General features: G+C 39.5%; 1 protein-coding gene across 1 annotated transcript; it reads right to left on the bottom strand.

Annotated features, from left to right (window-relative positions):
• Window positions 1–981: 981 nt before the first annotated feature.
• LOC100497408 (acrosin) lies at window positions 982–4,030 on the bottom strand. Its single transcript, XM_031904647.1, has 5 exons — window positions 3,932–4,030; window positions 3,370–3,571; window positions 2,701–2,966; window positions 2,371–2,516; window positions 982–1,839 (listed from the first exon to the last, which is right to left on the bottom strand). The coding sequence occupies exons 1-5, from the start codon at window positions 4,011–4,013 to the stop codon at window positions 1,291–1,293; spliced, it is 1,245 nt and encodes a 414-aa protein (XP_031760507.1). The 5' UTR covers window positions 4,014–4,030; the 3' UTR covers window positions 982–1,290.
• Between the last annotated feature and the right edge of the window lie 5,764 nt (window positions 4,031–9,794).

Here is a 9,794-nt window from a genome sequence, read left to right as displayed (position 1 = left end):
CTGCCCGATTTCAGGACAGATATCGGTCGGGCAGGCCAGTTGTTGTTTCCCCTACACGGGCCGATAAGCTGCCGAATCTGTCCAAGGGAGCGATATCGGCAGCTACAATCGGCCTGTGTATTTGCACCTTTTGTCTTCCAACCTCTCATTCTGTATCCACCACAGTTGCACCTTTTGACAAAGAGGAATCCAGGGTTCCCTCAACTTTGTGCATCAATAGGTGCACTTGCATCAAAACAATTGGCACACACAACTGGACTTTGAAAATGTTTAGTACAAAGTGCGAAAATCAATTTTATTCATTTCGACAAATTGTCTGAAATTGCGTCAGGGGCAAAGGCGCTGCAGAAAGGTGCTACTGATGTGTGGTAAACATTCCATCAGCCCTAAAGATGTATAGTAGTACAGAGGCACTGTGAGACTCCATTAATTTGAAAATGAAGTCAGTTATCTGGCGTGGGCCCCTGGCCCTGTAGACATGAGTAGGGTTTAATGAGCGGAGGAAGTACTAAAAGTGGAGGGACTTGATAAAATAAATGGCGCAATATGTATTTATATAGCAAATTATTATATAGCACATTACGGATATATACAGTAATTAAATCATTCCCATCTGCTAACAGTCTAAAGTTAGTTATATTGTTACACTACAGATAAGGCATAAGTAGAACAAGTGGAAATACCTGCAATATGTACCCGATTCCCTGTACAGCACTTAGCACATGAACAGCACAATATGAGCACTATTTATTGCTATTGAAAGAGTGTGACATAAATCAGGGTTTAAAGGGTATACAGATATTTATGGGGCTTCCGTGTTTGTTTCCCATTGCTTGACAAAAAATTAGGGCATTTCAGAAAAACCTTAAAATAGTGAAAATAATCCCAGTTCTTACTTGAATACAGGATCATTATATTTTTCTCAGCACTTAAATGGGGAATGCAGGTGGAATATAAAGCGAAATATAGAGAAAGGACACATAAAATTATTTTTTTTTTTATTTGAAATATACAAAAGGCACAGATTTTGTCAAGTTAACATGACAACATAATAATAACAGGTATTCATCGCTGACTCCATTTCCATCCTGGCAGTTTCAGGCTAGCCTTGGACTAAACGTAATGCCTTTTACTGGCTAACTAATGGTTATCTTCATAGTTTGCCATAGTAATTATTTTAGTCCTTTACGTTTCAGCTAAAGTCCGACACTTTGATAAGGCTGGCACTGGAATTGACGGACAAGCTCAGGCTGGAGTCACTGCAGGTCACAGTCAGAAAATAGACAGGTTTCATCGACAGATAATCAAGGCAATGAGACAGGCCATGACCAGGATATGAGCCATAGCCTGACATGATAGCATAGCGGGTGCATGGCTGCTGAGGCAACCATTATATATAGTCTCCCGATCCATCATTCCAGTAGTTATCTCCACAGGTGGGGTTTCTGTACTCTCCTGACCATTCCTACACAAGTTTTCTGCGTGATCAGACTTTCCGTGTGGAGAAAATATCATTTTGAAAAAAGATATGATTTGATTAAATATGGAACCTGTACTGTTAGAATGGCTTGAATCATTCTTTTCCATAGTAACAGATTCCACATTTCCCTCAATGTTCCTTTGGTTTGAAGGTGGGCTGATATTCATAGAAGTCGCTTTCATATAATGGTATTTTGGGCTGGAGGTTTTGTTGAAAATCCATTGTTCAAAATCCTGGACTGAAGTATACACGCCATTGCTGTGTGGCTGACCACAGAGTCCTCCCCAGCTTACTATTCCAACCACATAATAGATGCCTGCTTTTTTTCTCTTGCACATTAAGGGGCCACCACTGTCACCCTGAAAACAAAAATAAAACAAATAAGGTAAAGTCCTAGCATATAGCAGACCCTGAAAAAGGCCCGGAAATGTGAATTCTCCAACTTAATACAAAAGGGAAATTAGACCAGTCCCTGGATCAAATTGGTACTTAATATTATCATTAGCCCTGTATTTTCTCATCAGCTAAAACCCCTTCTTGAAACTATCTAATATACAGGTATGGGATCTGTTATCCAGAAATTATGGGAAGGCCAACTTGAAGAGTCCATTTTAAGCAAATAACTCAATTCAATGATTTATTTTTTCTCTGTAATAATAAAACAGCACCTTGTACTTGATCCTAACTAAGATATAATTAATCCTTATTGAAGGCAAAACAATTATGTTGGGGTTAATTAATATTTATGATTTTTTAGTAGACTTAAGGTATGGAAATCCAAATTACGGATAACAGGTCCCATACCTGTATGTGCTGCCAGTACTAAAACGGAAACAGTTATTGCATGGGAAAAATACCCTTGTTTTAAATATGTGAAAGATTCTCCTTACCATACAGACATCGGGGCCTCCTTGCTCATAGCCTGCGCAGAGATTGTAGTCGTGTATCCCTCCGTTGTACCAGTCGCTGCTGTTGCAACGCTTGCGATCAATCAGTTCCACAGTGGCTTCTTGCAGCATAGTTGTGACTGTTCTAGCTAATGGGTGGGGGATAAATAACATGATCAATATGTGACACCAGCCTGAGTACATGCTAATGTGCAATCTGTCAACATTAAAAAAAAATTATAAACGTTTATTAATTGCAGGTACTAAATACACGAAACATGAAATTAGTAGTAACTCGTTCGGTATTGATAACACAACCCAGCCAAGACTTACGTTTTTCATTTAGAAGTCCCCAACCGGCAATGTGGCAGTCATCCATCTTGTAGACATTAGAAGATTTAGGGGGTAAACACGCCGGCTGTATGTAGTCGCTGAATTTAACTGGGTAATTTAACCGAATCAGCGCAATATCATTTTTATGTGTTTTATGATCAAAATCTTCATGCTGTATCCATTGTTTGATAGTTCTGATCTGTGTCTCAGGTCCCAGTTGCGTCAAGTCACGTGCTCCAAGCACAATTCGTGCTAAGTGGCGATATCTGATAGAGTAAAGGGAAGAGAAAAGGATGACATTTCTACACAATCTAGACAAGACAAACACAATCTAGGCAAGGCAAACCATCAGGAACCAAAGCTGGCATAGTATTGTCTGTGTGCATGGTGGCCCACCAATCCTGACCAATATCCATGTACTACGGATATCTGTTGGTTGTGGGATTAGGCAGGTTTTAAAATTGTAATATTTCATCTGCAAAGGTACTATCTTGGCTAGTATATGATTCATAGGCAGATGAGAAAGTGGAGAGGAGGACCTTCTGTGGGTAGTGCACTTTGCACAAATGAGCCTAACAATAGCAAAGCTCAGTCCATGTATGGCTGCCTTAAGCATAATGTTCCAAAAATACCTCAATATAAAATATGCTCAATTTGGGAATATCTTACCTCTTTAAATCAGATAGGCAATGAGCTGCCGTTACAACCCAACGATTGCTCAAAAGCACGCCGCCACAAGCAGACCCATAGCCGTCTTTATAAAGCATCTGAATGCTGGCCATCCATGGCCAACTGCCCGGCTCAGGAGTATTTCCTTCGATTACACGGCGTACTCGATGGTGATTTTTTACCAGAGGTCGGATACCACAAGCTGCTCGAGACAAAGGGAATAGAAAACATTAATATATATCTGGCAACAAGCAATGCTCCAATGAAATCCAGGAAAAAAATACATAGGAGATTAGTGTATGGAGGGCAGTTTTGGCAGTTGGAAATACGATGAAATGCAGTTTTAGTGAGGTAAGGTTTAAGCACAGGGTTTTGTCTGCTGTAGTTTTACTTTCTGAAACAACACTACTAAACATCAAATAATAATGTTACGTATCACAAACATATTATCTATATTAAATACAAAGTGTGTTACAGTGCTATACATAGTATCCAAACATCAGGTAATGTTTATTACTCAGGTTAAAAGAGTTATAGCTTATATATTCCAACAAATACTCACTTTTAAGTATAGAATTTTCAGAGAAAGATATAAAAAAAGAAATAAAAATAAAAAAGCTGAGTAAAAGCACAAACAGATTCATTCTGCCCTGTGCTCTCCTCTCACTGGTGAGTTATACTGGCCGCAGTGAGACCAGTGTACAGTGTTTGTACAGGGTGATGACATCACAATGCCTAGGCCTGGGCAACGACATCACAATGACAGGAGGCCTAGGCCAGTCAAAAAGCATCACAATAAAATGAACCTTTTATACATATAAACATAGACTGAAAATAGAAGTTAACCTGATAAATTATACAAGATTATACTCACTTCATTACATCATGAACACTATTTAGTACAAATGTATTTGATTATTGTGTGTATTTAGTTGTTCATACACAACACATACTCAATACAATGATTTGTGTACAGCGAGTTTGAGTGCCTATAAAGGGCAACTTTATATAGGAGATAAAATATGTATTTGATTGTGTATATTGGATGTTGTTTTTTTATAATCATTACACCTCGTGTATCTGTGTGTTAAAGTGTTTTTACATAATTATGCCATAATGACAACACTGTCCTAGAGCAGTGAGAAAGCACTGAGAATAGAAATCCAACACATACAATTTACTTGGAATCACTTCAGATTACATTCAGCCTATAATAATGTTACTGTCTGAATTCAGGCAATACCAATTAATTTGATAAAGCCTTTGCTCCTTTCAAACCCCTGCAGAGCCCTATATGCCACTGCTAAGCCATTCATGGCCAATGGGGTACATTCACCCTGACGCAGTAAGCACAGTGCAATTTTGGATGCAACCAGAATTTTTTCCCACAATGCACCATTTCCCCCAGAATGTATGCGTCATTGCATGCACAATGCACAATATATTTTTTATGTTGTTAATATAATATATAAACATATCTGGGGAAAATGTGCCTGTGCATAGAAGTCCCTTTAATGAAATTGTTTTAGATGCAACTTACTGCAAGGAAAAGCGCCAATTGCCCATTGCATCTGAAGACTTGATGAGCCCTTATATTTTATGGACAGCCTTAATGTTTCTAGTGCACATTTCTAGAAGCAGAATGTGCAAAGTACAGAATTTAAGCACAATTAGGCATGTTTTTTTGCCCCACAATGTAGCACTAATGGCATTAATGGAATTCCAGCATAATACCAGGCACTAATTAATTACTGTCTGCCACAACTTGTGTGTGATGCACCCTTACAGATACAATTTAGCCTCTGTTTTGGCAAATCAGTGCACAGTCTGCTCGCTGCTATGTGTGACAGTGCCTCGCTTCCGACACACTGGGTCAATAACAGCATTAGCATCCAATTCACTTGGTGCAAGTCATAATAATAATAAAGTATAGTCCATAGGGTGCACACCATTTGGAGCAACAAAACCTGGGTGCTAGCACAAAAAAATGCACTGAAACAAGGACAGCACTCCTAGGATTTAAAGAATTGTGAGCAAAATGTAAATGCAAAAATAGAAAGGTTTATAACTCAAGGTTTCGGTCTCACACAGAAACCTTCATCTGCACTCCCTCCCCCACATCTATTTAAACACTCTAGAGGAGTTTTGGCGCCAAAACAAGTCGCTAGGCAACCAGAGGCTAACTCCTACATGTAAACAAATACAATGAATATAACATATGAAATCACTCTAAGTGAGTCCAGGTTAAAATCAGGTAATGCCGAGACAGAGCAGTCCAGGGCAAAAACAACCAGTGCAATGGCAAAGTAAAAACAAAAGAATGAGAAAAAAGAAAAGGAAAAACAGCAGACTGAAAGAGGCAGAAGGGGACCGTTTACTCACCATCTTTGTATAGATTGTGTCCCCCTCAGGTGGAACAATTTAACCGCTCATGGCACCAAACAACCCCTGTGGTTAGTCCTGTATTGGTGGATGTGCATGTGCACCCAGCATCTCTAAAAAGCCCAAGCTGCGTGCCGTTGCTAGGCACCGCGTGCATAGCAACCACTCATGTTGCTGGTGGGAGACACCGCCAACCAATGCCCACTTATAGGGAAAAAGAGGCAAGCCTATCCTTTGTTATATATATATATATATATATATATATATATATATATATATATATAGAAAAAGGCTGAGGCACACACTTATAGGGATAACAACCTGGGTGCAAATCAGATAAACAATGTAAATATGTAAAAAATGCTGATGCACACCAGGAAAATTTAATCAAAAAAAGATACTTATTTTATTTAGATCGACGTTTCGGTCCTCACCCGGGACCTTTATCAAGATATGATCCTGGCTGATGAAAGTTCCTGTCTGGAACTGAAACGTCAGACAAATAAAAAACCATGCTTCATCATTTGCTTTTTATTTTATATATATATATATATTTAGTATGTGCTATATCAGGCGTAGCTTTATATAAGCACTTATGTCTATAGCTGACAGTAGAAATGATGATCATTATCCAATAGAAGGGCTCAGTGAATGCAAGTGCAAAGTCCACATTATGCTCTTGATTCTGCTGACCTTATATATGCAGCACTAGATGGTCTACTGATAACTACACAGCAAAGAGTTTAAGAATAATATACATCAATACATCTATCTACGTATCATCCGTCTATCCATTTAATGCAGCTGTATTATCTTAGATAGTGAGCACACCTGCAAAGTGCTATTCCAATGTGCTTACCTTCTCTGGAATTACTGGCAGCATGGCTCCTTTAATTCCAGGGACCATGCATCTATATGTAGAACTGCAGGCAATTCAGCAACAGAGGTGCGTCTCTGTATATCAGTATCACACTGATTTTTTTTCTGCTCCAAAGAAAGCAGAATTAATTGTATGACAGTACCTGTAGCCAAGATGTACTTAACAAAGTACCCAGCATAGTGAGAGGGCCCCCAAATCAACATAAATACAGTTAGATAGATAGATACAGTCAGATAGATAGATAGATAGATAGATAGATAGATAGATAGATAGATAGATAGATAGACACATAGATAGATACATAGATAGACAGACAGACCAACTTATAATAGATAGATGAGCAGCAAAATCGAGGGAATTCTAGGTGTTCTAGACTTCTACATTCCAGGAAATGAAATTCATGGCTTTACCCAACATTTCCACTGAAGTACCCAATAGTCAAAGGGCTCCCAAATTAGCAAAAAAAAAAATGGTCCCATCCACACCCCTCAGGCTAACACATAATAGGAGTAATTGAAAGATAATTACTGTGTGTTAGTGTTACCCATCATCTAAAGAGTTTTGGGACACTGGAAATTGCGATGTTATTTTGTATATAGCAGTGCCTAATGGCAGCTCCGAGTTATCAGAAATGCTTACATTTTGCACAGGACAATTCCTATTGACATGAACTTGCAAGCTTTTTGAAGCTGAAGTTTTACATTTGAGTTTTTTATATTTTTGTGCACTTACTAAATATGGAACATTCAAGTCCTAATTCAAATTCACAAAAAAATATGCATTGCAGCATAAATTCAAACTTTAATAAACCAGCCCCTTAGTCAGTTGAAATCTAATCATAAATCGTAGTCTGTTCTTGGTGGAGCACAACTTTGCCTTTAACTCTGGGATGATAACATTTCTGTATGTTGCTCTGCCAATCGTAGTGCACTCTCTCCCCCCCTCAGTCCTGCTGGAAGTACCCTCCGCTGGAGACGCGGCATTAATTCTGAGCTGTACCCCCTAATGAACTATGGCATAGGCAGTGCTGAAAGCTGATGGAACAATAAAGCACTTTTGCTGCACTTATAAGGGGAATTGTGCTTATTCTGTGAATCTCAAACAAAGCTGCATTTTTTCTCCCTCTAAAGTCAATATGTGTGACGTGATTTAGGGTTATTTATATTTTATTGCACTTTCTGTACACTGACAAATGTTTTATGCCATTATATTAGGAAACTGCATCAGATATTCAATAAGAAGGGTTAACTAACTCTTTAAACTAAACTAGGGAACTATGGCAAGTGGCATCATTTAGCAAAAAGTAATTCCCTCAGTCAAACGCATCTCCTTCTGTCGTTATTATGGGGAAAGGATTTTACAGAACAGAATTTTTTAAAGTTTACAAACTTTACCAAAGTTGTGTTCATGCAGATTTCCCTGTGCCCAGTTGCACATAAAGGTACTTGTGTCAAATGTGCTCTTTACATCTCTGTGTAGTTGTGCTTGGAGCTGCTTAAGGTGGCCATACACATAAAGATCCGCTTGCCTGGCGAGGTCGCCAAACGAGCGGATCTCCTCCCGATATCCCCACGGACGGGTGGGCAATATCGGGGGAATTTAGGCTAATTCGTTAGTTTGGCCCTGGGGCCAAACGATCGAATTATAATGACTGGAATAGGCGCAGTCGGTTCGGGGACGGCATCAAGCCGATGCGGTCCCCGATCTGGCTGAATTTTTTTACCTGCCCGAACGATATCTGGCCGATTTCAGGACAGATATCAGTCAGGCAGGCCCTAGTCGTTGTTTCCCCTACACGGACCGATAAGCTGCCGAATCGGTGCAAGGGAGCAATATCGGCAGCTACAATCGGCCCATGTATTTGCACCTTTTGTCTTCCAACCTCTCATTCTGTATCCACCACAGTTGCACCTTTTGACAAAGAGGAATCCAGGGTTCCCTCAACTTTGTGCATCAATAGGTGCACTTGCATCAAAACAATTGGCACACACAACTGGACTTTGAAAATGTTTAGTACAAAGTGCGAAAATCAATTGTATTCATTTCGACAAATTGTCTGAAATTGCGTCAGGGGCAAAGCCCCCTTGCAACCAAGAAATGCTTAAATTCTGGGGGAAAAACGCTGTATTATGGGAAAAAACATGGAGATTGAGCCTGAAATTTCCCTTTCCTCATTGCACTTGCAGATGTAAATGAAACCCTTTTGTTTTGCAATAAGCCACTTAACATCCGGCACCAAACTACTGTATAGATGCTGCTGGCACCCCCTAGCCCAAATGTTCCAACTTTCACAAAGAAGGAAACCAGCCCATGATACTGAATACAGGTAAGAAAAGTGGGGTGCACTGACATGTCATAGAGTAGAAATCATTAAAAAGTACGAATGTGACAGAAATTGTGCCTGCAGTCATACATAAGCTGTAGTAACTAGTACACAAGAAGGTTCATTTATACTGTAGCTTCTCTGCTACTGATGTCAGACTAATAGGCCTATAGTTTTCAGGCTAAGAATGGGATCTATTTTTCAGCAAACTGCACCACAATTTGCACCACATTAGCAACTACTCTGCACCACTCTACCACTAGGGTTGCCACCAAGCCAGTATTTGACTGGCCTAGCCCCTTGTTAAGCAGATGTCCCCCTCTGCCCCACCCATTTCCCTGTCCACCCATAACGCTGCAGAAAGGTGCTACTGATGTGTGGTAAAACATTCCATCAGCCCTAAAGATGTATAGTAGTACAGAGGCACTGTGAGACTCCATTAATTTGAAAATGAAGTCAATTATCTGGCCTGGGCCCCTGGCCCTGTAGACATGAGTAGGGTTTAATGAGCGGAGGAAGTACTAAAAGTGGAGGGACTTGATAAAATAAATGGCGCAATATGTATTTATATAGCAAATTATTATATAGCACATTACGGATATATACAGTAATTAAATCATTCCCATCTGCTAACAGTCTAAAGTTAGTTATATTGTTACACTACAGATAAGGCATAAGTAGAACAAGTGGAAATACCTGCAATATGTACCCGATTCCCTGTACAGCACTTAGCACATGAACAGCACAATATGAGCACTATTTATTGCTATTGAAAGAGTGTGACATAAATCAGGGTTTAAAGGGTATACGGATATTTATGGGGCTTCCGTGTTTGTTTCC

The sequence above is a fragment of the Xenopus tropicalis genome, chromosome 6, assembly GCF_000004195.4.
Source record: "Xenopus tropicalis strain Nigerian chromosome 6, UCB_Xtro_10.0, whole genome shotgun sequence".
NCBI lineage: Eukaryota > Metazoa > Chordata > Amphibia > Anura > Pipidae > Xenopus > Xenopus tropicalis.
This window is presented reverse-complemented; position numbering and strand designations above follow the sequence as displayed.